The 19249-nt window shown below is 36.6% G+C and overlaps 1 protein-coding gene across 1 annotated transcript; it reads right to left on the bottom strand.

Annotated features, from left to right (window-relative positions):
• Positions 1-10476: 10476 nt before the first annotated feature.
• On the bottom strand, positions 10477-13253 carry MKRN3 (makorin ring finger protein 3). Its single transcript, XM_045448894.1, has one exon. The coding sequence runs from the start codon at positions 13107-13109 to the stop codon at positions 11640-11642; it is 1470 nt and encodes a 489-aa protein (XP_045304850.1). The 5' UTR covers positions 13110-13253; the 3' UTR covers positions 10477-11639.
• Between the last annotated feature and the right edge of the window lie 5996 nt (positions 13254-19249).

Raw genomic sequence — 19249 nt, 5'->3', positions numbered from 1 at the left:
CTTCAGATTCTGTGTCTCCTCTCTCTGTCCCTCTCCCACTCGCACTCTGTCTCCTTCTGTCTCTCAAAAAATGAATAAATATTTTAAAAATTAAAACAATAAATAAGCATTATGATTAGTGATGTTTAACAACTCTTCTTGCCTTTAAATCTATTTGTATTTTGTTCTCTGTACAAGGTCTACTGATACTTTTTGTCAATTTTTTATTGTTATTGGTCTTTCATTGTTGTTTTATTGGATCACCTTATAAGTTATGGAAATAAGTTCTTTCCTTGTTTTATGAATTCCATTATTTTGTAGTTTGATATTTTGTTCTGGTCTTGCTCATGTCAAACTTGTTAGGGTCATTTTAAGTTGGTCACATATATAAGGCAGTGCAGTGGCTGCGAGAATGGGCCCTAGAGTCAGATCTGTCACCAACCTTGTGACCATGGGCACATCTCTTAACCTCCCTGAGCTTCACTTCTCTCAGCTGTTACAAGAGGATAACAATCTTACTTACCTCTTAGGATTGTTGAAAGGATTAAATGAGATAATGTATCCTACAATAGAAACTGGAACATAGTAAAGCTCCATGGAGTTGCTACAGTTATTGTCAAAATTTCTTTAAGGTTTCTGTAAATAAGGTCATAGACAGAATTTTGACTATTAAGATTTAAATAAAAAACATTATTTTATGTTGATTCTGTTGATTTTTGGTTTCACAATTATATATTTTTATATAAGTGAAATTTATACTGGTGTAAAGTATAACATATGAATCCCATGTTTTAGTTTCCTGAGCTTACCTATCAATTTTTATTAAATAATCTAAGTTATTTTTGTTAGAATTTTTACCATAAACTCAATTCCCATACGTGTCTGTCTCTATTTCTGGACCCTTTTTATATAACTTTTTGATCTCTCAATTCAAGTGCCAATACCTCACTCTTCATGGTGCTGGCATATGATAGTTTTAGGATCTGGTAGCGTTCAAGACTGGCTACTTTTCAATTCTAAAATGTTAAAGTTCTGGCATTTCTTCATATAAGTCTTCACAATAGCTTTATTTATTTTTCTATTCATGTGTTTATTTATTTATTTTAGCTATACATGATCTGTTTTTACTTGTCTTTGTCTGTTTGGGATACTATAACAGAATATCACAAGTTGTTGGCTTAAACAGCAAACATCTGTTTCTCACACTTTTGGAGGCTAGATGCCTGAGATTGGTAATGTCAGCATGGTAGGATTCTTTGTGAGGGCCCTCTTTCTGTTTGCAGATGGTCACCTTTTAGTTGTGTCCCCATATCCTCATGACCAAATTACCTTCTTATGTTCTCACCTCCAAACACCATCACATGGGGAATTATGTCTTCAGTATATGAATTTGGGTGAATACAAATATTCAGTGTAGAGCATTCCATCTCCAGCCAAAATTTTCACATGCAAAATAAATTCATTCCATCCAACAGCCCCCAAAATATTACCTGATTTCATCATCAACTCTAAACTCCAAAGTTTCATCTAAATATCAACTAAATCCAATATGGAGGAAACTTGAGGTACTACTCATTCTGAGGCAAAATTACTCTCAAACTATAAACTTGTAAAACCAAATAAATTATGTGCTTCCAAAATATGATGGTGGGGCAGGCACAGGATAGACATTCCTATTACAGAAGGAAGAAATAGGAAACAAGAAAAGGATGACAGGTCTTCAGCAAGTCCAAAACCTAACAAGGCAAACTCCATATCTTTGAGCTTGAGAACAATCTTCTTTGGCTTTATGGTCTGCTTTCTGGACCCAATGGGCAGTGGTCCTCTCCCTGCAGCACTGTTAGGTGGGAGTCACACCCCCAGGGCTCTGCCAAGTAGATGTCATGTCCCCAAGGTTCTGTGCAGCCCTATCCCCACAGCTTAGGGCAGAGGCTGTCTGGCTGGTTGAAGCCAAGGTGATGACACTCACTCACTTTTGAAACTGAGGAGGCACCCTGATGATCTCTGAGTCACCTTTGAAGAATAGAGCATGTTGTCTTGTCTTGAAGAATAGAGCATGTTGAGAGCCAAATAGTTCTTATAGTCCTGTCTTGTAAAATCCAACAAATTTCACTCATGGCCTTCCTTCATTCTATCTTCTCTCTCTGTTCCCTTAAACTCAAATTGGTAGTGTTCTTGTTGGGGCAGCTGATTAGGCCTATGGTTCACACTCACACAAATATTGTTATCAAATAGTTGGTCTGCCACACCTTAGTTTTCTCTTCTGAACACACTTATTTTTGTAATATAGGCAGACTTATAATTTTTGAAATCTTTATTTTCTGGTTCCTTTTTGCTTAATAATTCTGTCTTCAATTCATTTCTTTCTTCTCACATTTTACTATATGAAATCAAGAGAAGCCAAGGTGCTCCTTCAACACGTTGCTTACAAATCTCAATTAAATATTCACTTTGTCACTCACAAGTTCTACTCTCCACAAAATGCTATTATGTAAACACAATTCAGCTAACTTGTTTGCCACTTTATAACAAAAATCACACTTTCTCCACTGTCCAATGACATATTCTTTATTTCCATCTGAAACCTCTCAGATTGGCCATCATTGTCTTTATTTCTACCAATTTCTGTGTGTTTTTTGTGTATTATCTAAGAAGATACAAGCTTTCCCTACAGCTCTCCTCTTTCCTTCCTGAACTTTCACTAGAGTGAAAGACCTTCAAAAGTCTCTTCACACCAATATCATTTTTTCTAGCATGTATCTCAAAACTCTTCCAGTCTCTACCTATTACCAGTTCCGTAACCATATATATCTATATATCTATATCTATATATCTATATATCTATATATCTATATCTATATATGTACACACACACACACACACACACACACATATATATATATATATATATATATATATATATATATATATATGTTAAAGTATCACCCTACTTGGTACCAACTTCTGTATTACTTCAGGCTACTATAGCAAAATATCATAGACTGGGCAGCTTAAACAATTAACTTTTATTTCTCAGTTCTGGAGGCTGAAACTCCAAGATCAGGGTGCCAGCATGTTGGGTTCTTGGTGACAGCCCTCTTTTTGTTTTGCAGACAGCCACCTTCTAGCTATACCATCATATTGTGGATAGAGAAAGATTCTCTCTCTCATCTTTCCTTATGAAGACACTAATGCCACATATGAGGGCTCCAAACTCATGATCCGATTACCTCAGAAAGGCCCCAATTCCTGGGGATTAGGGCTTCAATATATGAATGGGGGGGGCACAAAAATTGAGTCCAAAGCAGTACATTATTAGGATTATGTGAAGTCCATAAATTAAATCAAATAACTGACATAATGGTGATATTTGTTCTCTATCAAATCCCATGGTATATGTTTTCATTTCTTCAAGTACTCTCAGAATACTTCATGTGTTTAAGTAAATTTACTTTCTCTTTTTTCTTTCTTTATCTTTCTTTCTTTTTCTTCCTTCCTTTTCAACTTTTTCAGATTTAAGTTTATTCTTATGTATTTAAAATTAGTTTCCATTAAAAAATGTCTTTCTTACATTCATTTTTAATGTCTTATTGTTTATTTATTTTGAGAGAGAGAGAGAGACAGAGAGAGAGAGAGAGCAGGGAAGGGGCAGAGAGAGAGAGAATCCCAAGCAAGCTCTGAGCTGCAAGCACAGTGCCTGATGTGGGGCTCGAAACATTGGATCATGACCTAAGCCAAAAACGAGAGTCAGACACTAAACCAACTGACCCACCCAGGTGCCCCTCCTACATTTTCTACATGGCTGCTGTTTTATAAGTGAAATGTATTATTATTATATTATTTTTTTCTAAGCACCTTACTTATTTCTTTTGAAGTTTTCTGGACAGTTTAATATAATAGTGTATCATCTGCTGAAAGAAATAAATTTATATTTTCCTTTGAAGTTTATATATCTATTTCTTTTGGTTTTGTATGCAACTGCATTATCAAAATGCAGTTGACCCGTGAACACCACAGGTTTGAACTGTGCAGGTCCATTTATATGCAGATTTTTAAAAAATATATAGTATGCATTATAAATGTATCTTCTCTTTCTTATGATTTCCTTAATAGCATTTTCTTTTCTCTAGCTTATTCTGAGAATATAGTATATAATACATATAACATTAAGAATATTTTTTAATTGACTTTTTATGTTATCAGTAAGGCTTCTGGTCAACAGTAGGCCTTTAGTAGTTAAGTTTTTTGAAGCCAAAAGAAGTATGTGAATTTATGACTACACAGGATGGGAGTGTGGCACCCCTAACTCCATGTTGTTGAGGGATCAACTATAATGTTAACTGGCAGTGAAGAGGAGGGATCTCCTTGTTTTTGCCTGATTAAAGGAGATAATTATATGACTACACTCCTTTGACTTATTAAAAGGATAAACATGCTGAAATATTTTATTCTGAATTTTACTAATATTTATTTTTTTGCATTTTGCATTTTTCATAAACTTGATCACTAATGTGTGTGTGTGTGATTGCATAATGTGCTTTTCATTCCTATTTTTTCATTTTCTTAATTGATAATGGTTTATTTTATAAATTGTGAAAAAATCAAATCAGCCTTAATATTTAATATTTTATATTATTTACTTTCTTTCATCTCCTTTATTTACTTTCTTAGTTATGTATTTTTGTGACTGTCTGCATTAAAAAAAAGACATATACTACACAAAGCAATCTACAGATTTAATGCAATCCCTATCAAAATACTAACAGCATTTTTTTGCAGAGGTAGAGCATAAAATCCAAAAATTTGTATGGAAACACAAAAGTCCCCAAATAGCCAAAGCAACCTTGAAAACAAACAAACAAAGCTGAAGGCATCACAATTCTGGACATCAAATCCTATTACAAAGCTGTATTGATCAAACAATATTGTACTAGCCCAAAAATAGACACATAGATCAATAGAACAGAATAGAAAACTCAGAAATGAACCTACAACTAAATGGTCAATTAATCTTCAACAGAGCAGGAAAGAATAGCCAATGGGAAAAAGGGAGTCTTTTCAACAAATGGTGATGAGAAAACTGGACAGCAACATGCAAACGAATGAAACTAGATCACTTTCTTACACAATACACAAAAATAAATTCAAAATGGATTAAATGTGAGACCTGAAATCATAAAAATTCTAGAGGAGAATATAGGCAGCAACTCTTTGACATCAGCCATAGCAATTTCTTACTACATATGTCTCCTGAGGCAAAGGAAACATGATAAGAATGTAAGATGATATTTGCAAATGACATATCTGATACAGGGCTAGTATATAAAATATATAAGGAATTTATAAAACTCAACACCCCCTAAATGAACAATCCAATCAAAAATGGTCAGAAGGTGGGGCGCGTGGGTGGCTGAGTCATTTGAGCCTCCGACTTCAGCTCAGGTCATGATCTTACAGCTTGTGAGTTCGAGTCCCACGTCAGGCTCTGTGCTGACAGCTCGGAGCCTGGAGCCTGCTTCAGATTCTGTGCCTCCTCTCTCTCTGCCCCAACCCACTTGCATTCTGTCTCTGTCTCTCTCAAAAATAAATAAACATTAAAAAAATTTTTTTAAGTGGGCAGAAGACATGTCTTCTCCAAAGAAGACATCTAGATAGCCAACAGATATATGAAAAGATGTTTAATATAGCTGACCATCAGGGAAATGCAAATCAAAGCTACAATGAGATATCACCTCACACTGGTCACAATGGCTAAAATCAACAGCACAAGAAACAACAGGTGTTGGCGACGATGTGGAGAAAGGGGAACCCTCTTGCACTGCTGGGGGGAATTCAAACTGGTACAAACTGTAAAACAGTTCCACAAATACTTAAAAATAGAACTACCCTATCATACAGCAATTGCACTACTAGGTATTTACCCAAAGAATATAAAAAATACTAATTCAAAAGGATGTGTGCACACCTATGCTTATATCAACATTATCTGTAATAGCCAAACTACACAAATGACCTAAGTGTCCATGGATTGATGAATGGTTATGGAAGATGTGATACACACACACACACACACACACACACACACACACACATATACTATACACACATATAATGGAATATTATTCAGTCATTAAAAGAAGAATGAAATCTTCCCATTTGCAATGACATGGATGGAACTAGAGTTTTATGATAAGTGAAATAAGTCAGAGAAAGACCAATACCATAAGATTTCACTCATATATGGAATTTAAGAAACAAAACAAATGATAAAGGGAAAAATAAAAGAGAGAAAGAGAGGCAAACCAAGAAACAGACTTAACACTAGAGAACAAACTAATGGTTACCAGAGAAGGGTGGGTGACAGGAGGGTGAAGTAGGTAAGGAGGGCACTTGTGATGAACATTAGGTGATGTATGGAAGTGCTTAATCACTATATTGTACACCCGAAACTATTATAACACTAGATGTTAAATGGAATTTTAATAAAAACGTTAAGAAATAGACATTATACTGCATATGTATGCAATATATGTATCTATATACATATGTAAATATTTATACTTCATACATCTGTATTATGGTTTTTTTGTTGTTTTTTAAGAGAGCGAGCAAGCACATACATGAGTGAGCAGCAGAGGGGAGAGAGAGAATCTTAAGCAGGCTCCCTGCCCAGCAGGGAGCTGAGATGGAACTTGATTTCACATGAAATCATGACCTGAGCCAAAATCAAGAGTCTGATGCTAAACCGACTCAGCCACCCAGGCGCCCCATCTGTATTATGTTTTAAATAAGTATATTGATCACAAATTTAGTTTTCTTTTATTTGGATATATGAAGATGTCCAAATGATTATTTTGATATATTAAGATAAGTATTGTCTCATATTCTTCCATTCTTTTTCTCCTGGAATATAACCTATTCCTTTCTGATTTTTATATTTTTTTAAATATTTCATTTGAGATGTTTTAGCATCAATATTCACAAATGATTTTGAACTCTAGTTATCTTTGCATTGTACTGTGTTGGTAACATTCTGACACTGATGATATAGGTCATGCATAAGTTATATTAACTATCCCTTTTCTTCTGGACTGGCTTATATAGCATTACAATATATTTAAAGGATTTAGTACATTTCTGGGCCAAATGTCTTCTCCTTTTCTTTCTTTGGGGGGCAGGGCTAAGTACATTCCTGACAACTTTAAATTTTCATTAGCAGTTGGTTTGATCTTTGTCTTCTAATGTTTGAAAAATTATATTAATATAGATTTTAAATTTCTTTCCCATTTGAGTGTACTGACTTCAGTGTAACAAGAATTTATCTATTTCTTTACTGTGTTTTTATCGTTGATTTCTTCCTATTTATTGTTTCCTATTTTGTTCAATTGCACCTTGTCCTTTATTTTTTAAGTTAATGTCTTATGTTATTTTTTCAAAGAAACAGGTTTTATATTTCTATTTTCTGATCCACTAATTTTTGCTTTAATGATTCTTAATTCTTTCTGCTTACTTCTGTATGTGTATGTTGCAATTTCTTTAAAATTTACAGATTTGAATACCTAATTATGTAATTTGTCTTTCTAGACAATGTATATTGCTGAATTACTTTGAATGCACTCTTTCAGCAATTATTGTAAGAGATATTTAAAAGAAGTTTTGAATGGTAGTGGCAAATTTTCTTGTATTGAACTTGGAAAATATTGCCTGTACTAATAATTTCTCATATAAATGTGTTTCATTATGATCTGATAGTTATTTTTGTTAGTGTGCATTCAACACTGGAAAATGTGATATATATTTTTTATGGCAAAAATTCTGACACATATTAATTTACTTTTTTGCACTAGTGCTGGGTTATTTTCCAAGACTCCCTTTTCTCATCCCTACCCCAACTCCATCTCACACTGAGGTTGCAGTTTAGCATCTGCTGTGGAAACAAAAACCACGATCCCAAAATGTTTACAAAAGTGCAAAATAGAAGACAATACGGGTATCAACTATGGACTGGAAATGTTTCCCTTTAAGATCTTGAAATTCAGTAAATGGATTTAATGCCATGTGAGACAAAGTGGTTTCCATATGTTAGAGGGGAAGGGGTACTAAGTAAACTTTTAGCATATTTTAAGTCTGCACATCTACCAAATTTAGTCATGTGAAACATAAGCAAATCAGACTCGTTTCACGCAGGCATTTTTTGTGTAAAGTGATACCGTCTGTCTGGACTCCTGGGTTGAGTCCATGAATCCAAGTGGAGGAGGGGCCAGCACAACTCTGAATCACTCACAGAACAAACTTTTGTGTGGCAAGGGCTCCTTTGTTTCTGACTGAAACAGGGGTGGCCCAGCTGTCTTCATGAACAAGCCCTTGGAATACTTTGTATAGCTATGGTGGCAGTGACATCCCTTTATTTGACCTCTAAATGAGCTGAGGAGGGAACAGGAAATCCTTTTTTAAACATCATTTTATTTATTTTATTTTTTATTTTCTTATTTAGACATCCATCACAAATAATACATGTTTTTGTTGTTGTTTACTATATATCAGAAATTAAATAGCACATTTTTAGTTTTAACTGAATGACTTTGGTTGAAAAAATTACTCCATTTTTTTGAAATTATGACTATAAAGGTAATGTGCCTCCATGCTACACAAAATCTTAAACTAATAATGCTACTTTAACACAAGTTCCAAAGATTTCAAAGAGAAAAACTTCATGGAGTATTAATTCTTGTGCAAGCTCTTCTCAAGTACACAAACACACATAAGTCCTATTTTTTACACATGTCACTTTAAAAATCCCAGCTATGTTTCAAGTTCTTTGTCCAGATTACATTTGGTCATCATAACAACCCTGTAAAATAGATGGGGCTGTACCCATTTCTCATATAAAAAAGTTGAGGTATAGAAAATTTAAGTGACTTTCTCCAGAATGCATGGCTGGTAAGAAGCAGTCAAGATTGTAAGTATTCTTTGTCACCAAAACCATTTTATCTTCTGATAATTCTTATTCCACTGTATCTCCTTAACTTTATTATGATCGTTCAAGATGCTATTTGAATAAAAACATGCTATTTCACAACATTAGGTAGTGTATACTAGGACAAAGTTTTCAAAGCTTTCCAGGCTCAACTTAAAAATCTCTCCTTGAGAGCAGCTTAGCCACTATTCAAAGCTCATTTTTTTTTGAGACTTTGATCTCAGTACAGTTTTTGTGAGTGACCCATCTGGTCCTTTTCTTTGGTTGTTTGGTCATCTGAGCCCTCTTTCCTCTGCAGTACTGGGGTTGCCTCAGGGCAACCAGCATATTTGAATTTTGTTTTGAATCACTCACCCTGCATGACAGTAAGAGTGAGGCTTCTACAGCCTCTTGATTGGTGAATTCTTTGGATAAAAGGAATCAATATGGAAGAAATATGACAAAATATACTTACCAATAAAACTAGGAATCATGTAAGAAGGAACAGGCAGTGTAAAAATATAGGAGGCTAAAGCATGTTATGAGTAAGGGACTAAGAAATACCAAGTCCACAAGCCAACAGAAAAGCTCCACAGCCCCCACATTCTCTAGGAATTTATTTATGTCCATCTCTTTGCCACCTGGCTGAACCATTCATACTAAATATTGCATGTGTGTTTCCATTAGCAATATTCAGCTGGTCCTGAGCATGTAGGTGAGGAAAGAGTTAGCATGGTGACTGTGTTGTAGAAATACAGAGTTCCATTTGCAGTTCCAATATGTCATAGTTATATGGGCAAGTAATATAACCTCATTTATACCTCATTAGGATTATGAGAAAAATTAGAGCATACGTACCTCATAAAGTTGGTCTAGGAGTTAAATTAGTGCTTTGGAGAGTGCTTAGCACATGTCACAAACTGCAAATGGACCCTGTCTTTGCTGAATAGTCAGGGCAGTCTGAATCTCCTGGAACTCACACATCTGGTATATTTCCACGTTAGCCAAGATAACAATTCTGCAGTTGATGCATACAGCATTTTACACATTTTACACTGGATAAATTGTTAAAATTGTGCTATTCAATTGATATTCTTTATTTGCTTGTTCAGTTACTGAAAAGATGTATGAAAATTGCCCATTTAAATTTTCTATTTTTCTCCTTATCAATTATTTATTTGATTACTGGATGGCATATTATTAAATGAATACAAAATTGGAATAGTTTTATCTTCCATGTAAATTATGTTTATATACCAACCATGTTTATCTCCAGCAATGTGTTTATCTTTAATATCAACTGTATCTATTACAAAAGCCACAGCATTGTTATTTAGCTTTTCATTCTATTACTTTTAATGTTTCTGTATTCTTATACTGTAGATGTGTATTTTAAACAGCATTTAGCTTCATTTTTATTTTAATCATGTCTGATAATCTTTGAGTTTTAGTTTTTAAACCATTTTCATTTAATCTGATAGTGTAATTGTGCTATACTATCTCCTTATTACTATTGTGTTTAGTTTTTGTTCCTTTATACATTTCACTTTTTTTTTAATCTTTTCACTCTTATATTCTGACTGGTTCCAATATTTTTATTATTCTATTTTCTCTTTCATAATTTTGTCATTTGTATGTTGAAAACTTGTCAAAAGCCCCTTTTTTAATGTCAAGAGATAATACAAAATATTAATACAAAGAACTGTATATCTGAGTTCAAGGCTGATTGTGCTGTTATAAGGAATGTGATTGTGCTAAATCACATGGGAACACGCATTTGTGTATTTATAATAGGAGAGTGAGCTATTGATGCCACCAAAGGAATTACCAATGTCCTACTTTGTAAGTCCTTTATCTGTGTCTGCTACATTTGACCACAGCCACTTGAATATGTTTTCATTAGATACTAATCACTGAAGCCTGTGAAAAGGAAAGATCATTTACACACTTCACACTCACAACAGCAAATACTATTAGCCTTTCGTTTTCAGCTTCTAGCTCTTCCAGATATGATAGGGTATTTGTTTTATATATATCTTGAAAGATATAACTTTTACACACATTTATATGCAAATATATAATTCTTAAATATATACTTTGAAATGTAAGTAATTTCACATCAAGCTTTACAGGATAAAAACATGTAAACATACGCACTTGGTTCTGGTCAAGTAAAACACAAAACCACAAGGTAACCACATGTTAAAGAGTGCACTTGAAGAGGAATGAGGGAAAGAACAGACATGTAAACAACAAAGATGAGCAGTTGTACCACAAAGGCCCTGCGAGGGTCCATTTCTTAAGGCTGTAGTAGCAAAAAGCTCCTTGTTCAGTTAAGACTTCTCCCTTCACCCTGTCACATTTATTCTTGAGGGACTTCAAAATGAGTGTGGAAATTCTGTAAACACTAGACTAGAACTGAATCAATCCTGTTGAAAACAGAGATGACAAAATAAACCATAAACTACAGTAATATTCATTTCATCGAACAATAACTTTAAGGACTTTGTTACAGTTTACCACAGTAAAACAGCATAACCCTGAAATGAGGATGGACAAGAAAACAGAGATGAATGCTTTGTAAAAATGGCTTCCATAGCCCCTGTAAATGATAGATGTGTCTATAAACAACAAACAAGCAATAGCAGATGACAGACAGAGCCTTAGCACACTAGACCACATGCCACAGCATAATGCTACAGATTCAAACTGAAATATTTTTCCATCTCATAAGGAAGTAAGTCCCACTGGTCCTCTGAGAAAAAAAAAAAAGCACACTCTTTCCCAGTGAAAGAAAACACTTAACAACAGATTGGCCAGCCGAAGCATGACAAGCTTTTTTTTTACTGCTTTCAAAGGGCATCTCGCCCTCTCCCACCTGAGTAGGCTCCAAAAGTTGACTGCAGTGAGCACTGGATGCCTCAGCACCCTGCCTCTGAGGATCCTCTCCTGGGCCCTCAGGGGTTGCATGCTTGTAAAAACAGTTCTCTCCAAATGGGCAGTAACCCCTGCCTTCAGCAAAATACCTGCAAGTCTTGTTGCTCATTGCCTCCTTGTACTGCTGAATAAGTTTCTGTTTCTCTTCCTCCTCCTCCACCCAGAACTCACTGGGAATGACAAAGTTGGAGGTAACCCTGCACTGTGGACAGGACTTGACGATCCTGTTGCCAAACTGTTTGTCAGTCCTCCACCTGCGGATACACTTAAGACAGTAGGTGTGGTTGCAGTTGGAGAGGATGCCAAAGCGGCAGTCACTAGGGTTGACTTTCTCATAGACAACCTCCATGCAGATGCCACACACCTTGTCCATACTTCGCTGCACTGCAAATGAGAGTTCCATATCCTTCTCGTGTGCTTCAATGCAAGCCTTTGTATGGTCTGCCCTCTGCACAGCATCCACAGGGTGCAAGACCTGAAGCCCACACATATCGCATATCTCTCCATGGATATACATACAACTCTCCCCACGAAAGCACTGCCCCATGGCAGCATCACGGCAAAGCTGCTGACCCCTGCCCACTGCAATCTGTTCCCTCTCAGTCACTGGGCTCTGTAGAGGAGCCCTGGGAACAAAAGGGACCATGCGGCCCCTATAGGGTTGCCCGGGAATAAATTCAATAGCATTCTCCCAGCCTTCTACACTGGCTCCTCCTGCAGCTTCAAGGCCTGCATTGTCTCTCTCAGCTTCAAAGAAGCCCCTTTCAGCAGCCAAGCCAATCACAGGCAAGGAGCATGAAGGCGCAGCAGAGGGGGCTTTCGCCACTTCCTGAGGCAGAGTCTCAGTATGCGCAGCCGTGCTAGGGCCTTGGTCTGCAGAGGCCCGAGGCAGTGAACCATGGCCCTCCCTGGCCAACTGCTGGCCTGAGAGGTCATGTGAGTAGCGACAGTTCTCCCCCTCCTTGCAAAGCCCATGCAGATAATACCTGCAGATGACTTGCTTCGTCCAGCTGCCACCACTCCGGCCCTGCAAGCGACTGGGCCCAGCCCCTCCCCCTGCAGCCTGGGCAGGCCTCAGACGTGACGCGCGAAGGGGGGCCGGACCTGTAGCCGCAAATTGCCGGAAGACCGGGCGAGTGCGGAGACAAGGCCCAGGTGCACCCTCCCCTGCTGCCTCGGCACCCGTAGATGCCCCAGGTGCCTCAGAGGCTTCAGTGGGAGCTGCAGGCTCTTCCATGGCAGCTTCTTCCCCCCAAAAGGTACCGGAACTTCCCCTGTGTGCCTTCCTTTGGGCTAGAGGCCCGGAGGGTAGCAGCCGGCACGGGGACCTTGTTTCGGGGAAGTGTGCATCTCTTTTGGTTTCCCCCTGCTCTCTTCCTGTGACTGTGGTTCCTACTGCCTTCTCTGGGCAGGCGCGGCGGACACTTCCTGTGGTGGCAACGTCAATCCTCTATTCATTCCGTACGGTCTGTGCAGCGTGAACGGTGATTGCGGATCTTCCTTTGTTCTCGCAGCTGGGGCTGCCCCGCCCCTTCCCCGGCCTCTGCCCCCGCTAGTCTGCATGCCAGCTGGCGGATCCCAACGCTTCTTGCTGGCAGGCTGCTCTGGAGGACGTAATCACAACTCTTTGAGGTTTTTATTTAATCTCTTCCAGTGTTCATTCAGACACCTTGTATTCGATTGTTTTTTCACATATGTCTGTTTTAAAAATCATAATCCTCCCCCCTCCACTCAGTTTTTATTCTGGAATATCTCCCATATAAATTATAAATTCTTTTTTGTTCATTCCATTTTACGTCTTCGTGGGACTGTGTGTGTGTGTGCGCGCGCGCGCGCGCGCGCGCGCGGGCGCGCGTTAAGTCTTATGACTGTCACTGTGAGATGCTTTTTGTAGATGCGACAAGATTTCTTCTGGTCTTTATTTTCTGGAAATTCTTACAAGCTTACGGTGGAAATGCTCTTTGTCAGCAAGCCATTAGCAGAGAGTGCTTTGGAGGCGAGACCACTTTAGTGCCTTTCAGATGTCTTAGTTTATTGTGATTTCCAATTCTCCCTTCCCACTGTGCAGAAGCTGCTGAATCCGTACGATCCTGATGCAGGCATAATAAGCCACTGTCCTCTGTGTGACCCTGGCTTTTATTTTCTCTTGCTGGTTTAACTCATGGTGATCCTTTGTCTCCCTTTCTTTCTTTCACTGAGGTTTGTATGGTATTGTGGCAGGCCAGCCTTTCATAATGTATTCATTCTCTATCATTCTGCTCACAAGTGGTGCTTTTTAATTTCCTCTGTGAGCTCTTTGTCCCCTTGCAAATATATTTTAGTAGATTAATAAATACATATATGTATAATATATATACATATGTATATATATATATATATTGGCCTCCTGTGCTAAGAGTACGTATCCTGGATTTATGCTGAATTTTATCTTGTAGTTTTCTGCATTCAGAAATTATTTTACATTATTTTCCTCCTTTATTCTCTTAATGTGATTATTTACACTGATAGATTTTCAGATATTTAAAAATTTACTATTTTTCCCTCAGAAATAAGCATTTCTGTGTTATGATGATTTATAATTTTATATATTATTGGATTTTGTTTGCCAAAATGAATTTCTTAGGATTTATGGTGTAAATTTTAAAATGGGAGAAAGCACAGAAGTCAGATTGAAGTAAATAATAAAGAAAAAATAAACCTGAAGTAGTGTAATGAATCCAGTGTAATCCTTTAAATGGATTATTGAGACGTATGAAATTTGCTAAGAAAAAAATGAAGAAGCCTCAAATAATATTGAGAATTTTAAAAGTGGTGTCACTACATTAATAATAGACATGAAAAATTGTGATAGGATATCAGAAATAAGTTTAAGCCATTAAGTGTGAAAATTTGTACAAAATGGTCATATTTCTAGAGCCACATCTATTAATAAAAATGACAGGAGCAGAAAAAAGAAATACTGGCCTATTACATAAATTGAATCTGTAATTAAAAATAATTCTTAAATGAAAGATTTTAAAGATTTCTATCTGAAATAAATAGGCAAAATTTTCTTTATTTATTATTGTCAGTCCTAGCCAGTACCATAAAGCAAGCAAAGAAATAAAAGATGTTATAATTGTAAAAGAATTATTAATAGGAGACAGCAGAAAATTAAAAAAATATTGATAAGCCATTAGATTTAATAAGCATATTTAACAAGGACATTGGATAGAAGTACAATATACCAAACAGTTATATTTCCATTTCAGTTAATGACATTTAAACACTTAAAATTCTAAACATTGATAGCAACATAAAAAGTTAACTACCCTAGAAATTAAACTACTTAACATTGTAAAAACTAAAATTATTTTTTTTATTTGGGAAGATTTAAAGAAATTGGGATACTGTGATCATGCAGTAGAATATTTTCAAAAGGTAAGCTTTTCCTAATTTGGTAATTATGAGAATATTGCTGCTTTCCACCATGAATGTAGGAACTCTTGGTGATTTTGAATTTTCCTCTTTGTATAGTTACTGATTTTTGTACTGGTGATGCCAGTTCTTCCAAAGTCTAACTTGCATTCTCTTTCCTCTCATAAATGCATTGGTTAATGGTGTTTCTCTGACAGCCCCTCAGATTTTCACAGGGAAAAGACTTGGAGCATAGAGTGGGTTTATATAGCAGGCTTTTCACAGATTCACAAACAAGAATCTTGAATATAAAACTGTTATTTCCTAAATGATAATATGTTCCCAGCATGGTGTTTAATTTATATTTGATCCACTTTTTACAGACCAGCACTGTCCATAGAATGTTCTGTGTTGATTTTTATGTATGTCCTATCCAGTAGGGTAGATATTAGCCCCATGTGGCTCTTGAGCACTTGAAATGCAGCTAGGATGACTGAGGAACTGAATATTTAATTTCAAATTTAATTTAAATAGCTACATAGAGCTAGGAGCTACTATATTGGACAGTGAAGTTCTATAGAGTATTTGACCATCCCATCTCCTCAGGCATGAGGGTACGGAGATTTTCTAACCTGCTTGAGGCTATGCAGCTGGCATGGGGCAGCATTTGTTTTCAGACCCCACCTCAATGGCTCCCAATTGTGTTCATGTCCTAACATCTCATAGTGAGCTATGTGTTCTAGTTTTATAATGCAAATATTTCATATACACTATTAGAAACTAAAATTGTACCCCATGATTTTAATATATGAGATGAAACAACTGGAAATGGGGCAGGGCATGTTGAAAGAATAAGCAGACTCTTCCCATCTGGGTCACATATCTATTCTCAGAGAATTGTCTCTGACTGTCATAGTCCATATTCCTGCCCTGTTTTTCGTATGTTTTATGTTTTATTTTTTTAAGCACTGATATTTTCACACAGTCTCTGAGAATACACATCTGATCATGTCTCCAGTTATTTGGCTCAGCTGAGTGCTCTTTTCCCAAAAAACACACCAAGGGCCTCAGGAAATGTGACCTAAGGCCAACTTGTGCACACATCAGTCTTCAGGGCAGCACAAGAGCTCCTCACTGGTCAGAATTTATATATCCAATTGGAATGAATGAAAACAATGTTCCACTTGAGAAGGCTGCACTAAAAACTCAGTCCACAGAATGAAAAAGGGAGGGGAGGGGGGCAGTTGCAGGGGTGGTATAAACACTGCAGGGCTGAGACACAATCCAGCAGCTTAATAAAAGCCCAGGAAGCAGGAGACTAGTTCAGAAATGGACTGTAGGGATGGATAGAAAAAAACTAGGAGGCTTCACAGTCTTTTATTCCAAATAGCTCAGGCCTGCTGGGATCAGCCCACATACCTGATACCCATATATAAAAGATGCACAATTATCTCAAAGTAATTTCCTTCAGCAAACACATCTGCTTCAGGTCCAATGTTTAGGTACTAATGTGGGGTGTGGAGATAGGAATTAAAAGGAAAGGTCTAGATTCAGGCATCAGGGGTTCAAATCTGGAATCCACAACTTTCAAACTGAAGGATTCATCTTGGGCAAATTAATCACCCTCTTTTACTTCATTTGGCAAATGGCAGGAATAGTAATAATAGCAATAACAATATGGGTGATTATCTCACAGGTTTGCTGTATTAAAGGAGATAAATATTTTTTTTTAATCTTTTTAATGTTTATTTATTTTGTTGAGAGAGAGGAACACAGAACACAAGTGGGGTAGGAGGTAGGAGCAAGGGAGACACAGAATAGAAAAACAGGCTCTAGGCTCCCAGCTGTCGGCACAGAGTCCGACGTGGAGCTCGAATCCATGAACCGTGAGATCATGACCTGAACTGAAGTTGGATGCTCAACTAACTGAGCCACCCAGGTGCTGCAAAAAGAGTGAATTCTTAGGAAATAATTAGAGTATTACCTGTTAAAAAGGATAGTCTCAGATCTCCATAAATGTCTTTTGACTAAAAACCAAAGAATCATGGGGCTCCTGGGTGGCTCAGTTTCTTAAGCATCCAACTCTTGATTTTGGCACAGGTCAGTGAATTAATACTTATTTTCTCACACCAACAAGCAAACTGAGTTTTATTTTGAAATTTTCAGAGGCAGTTTTTGACAACTCTAGTTCAGAATTCAAACTCACCAAATTTTATATGTCAATTATGTGCAGTTTTGTATATCAGTTATACTTCAATAAGCTGAAAAAAAGAGTCAAGCTTTAAAGCTAGGTAAAATATATATATATATATATATATATATATATATATATATAATGTATATATTGTATATATAATCAGTTTTAGGTGCCTTTGTGCAGTATATTTTTCCCCTCACCACTTGTGATTGTAATGAAATTCTATGTGGAGCAGGACTCTGTTATCTCATTCTATGAATGGGTGGGCTATTTTGAGGAATTCATATCTATTCATCATGAATGAATAGATAATAAGAAAGTTACTCAAAAATGCCTTTCTGATTCCATATTTCAATACTATATTTAAAAAGGTGTACATGCTCCTCAAGCAACTCAATTATAGTATCATAAAATTACTCTCATTATAAAATTACACCAAATTATCTGTATCATAATTAAGCACTGAAAATTTAAGAAATTTTCTGGATGCATTTCTATAAGTGCTAAGAATTCATGTATGTGTATACTTTAGCATGGGTAACAAAATTTTTTTAAATTTTCATATTGATATATTTTACAGATCTGAAACATACTTTTTTTCTTTTTTATATTAAATATAATTTATTTCCAAATTGGTTTCCATACAACACCCAGTGCTCATCCCAATAGGTGCCCTCCTCAATGCCCATCACCCTTTCCCCTTTCCCCCACCCCTGTCAACCCTCAGTTTGGACTCAGTATTTAAGAGTCTCTGATGGTTTGCATCCCTTCCTCTCTGTAACTTTTTTTCCCCTTTCCCCTCCCCCATGGTCCTCTGTTAAGTTTCTCAGGATCCACAAAAACACACTTAAATTTAAATTTCTAACCAGATTAAATAGTTTACATAAGGCCAATATTTCCATCCACAACAATGATAGAAACTGGACAAACATATGAAGTAAGTATTTGAGGGACTTAGGAAACAGCTAATGTGTCCTTTTTTTTTTTTAATTTAATTTTTTAGTTTTTAAAATTTACATCCAAATTAGTTAGCATATAGTGAAACAATGATTTCAGGAGTAGATTCCTTAGTGCTCCTTACCCATTTAGCCTATTCCCCCTCCCACAACCCCTCCAGTAACCCTCAATTTGTTCTCCATTTATCCCCCTCCCTGTTTTTATATTGTTTTTGTTTCCCTTCCCTTATGTTCATCTGTTTTGTCTCTTAAAGTCTTCATATGAGTGAAGTCATATGATATTTGTCTTTCTCTAATTTCACTTAGCATAATACCCTCCAGTTCAATCCATGCAGTTACAAATGGCAAGATTTCATTCTTTTTGATTGCTGAATAATATTCCATTGTATATATATACCACATCTTCTTTATCAATTCATCCATCAATGGTCATTTAGGCTCTTTCCATACTTTGGCTATTGTTGATAGTGCTGCTATAAACATTGGGTGCATGTGTCCCTTCAAAACAGCACACCTATGTGCCGTGGACAAATGCCTAGTAGTGCAATTGCTGGGTCATAGAGTAGTTCTATTTTTAGTTTTTTCAGGAACCTCCATACTGTTTTCCAGAGTGACTGCACCAGCTTGCATTGCCACCAACAATGCAAAAGAGATCCTCTTTCTCTGCATCCTTGCCAACACTTGTTGTTGCCTGAGTTGTTAATGTTAGCCATTCTGACAGGTGTCAGGTGGTATGTCATTGTGGTTTTGATTTGTATTTCTGTGATGATGAGTGATGTTGACCATTTTGTCATGTGTTGGTTGGCCATCTGGATGTCTTCTTTGGAG

The sequence above is a fragment of the Leopardus geoffroyi genome, chromosome B3 (genome assembly GCF_018350155.1).
Source record: "Leopardus geoffroyi isolate Oge1 chromosome B3, O.geoffroyi_Oge1_pat1.0, whole genome shotgun sequence".
Classification (NCBI taxonomy): Eukaryota; Metazoa; Chordata; class Mammalia; order Carnivora; family Felidae; genus Leopardus; species Leopardus geoffroyi.
Note: the sequence above shows the minus strand (reverse complement) of the source record. Positions and strands in the feature narration are given on the sequence as shown.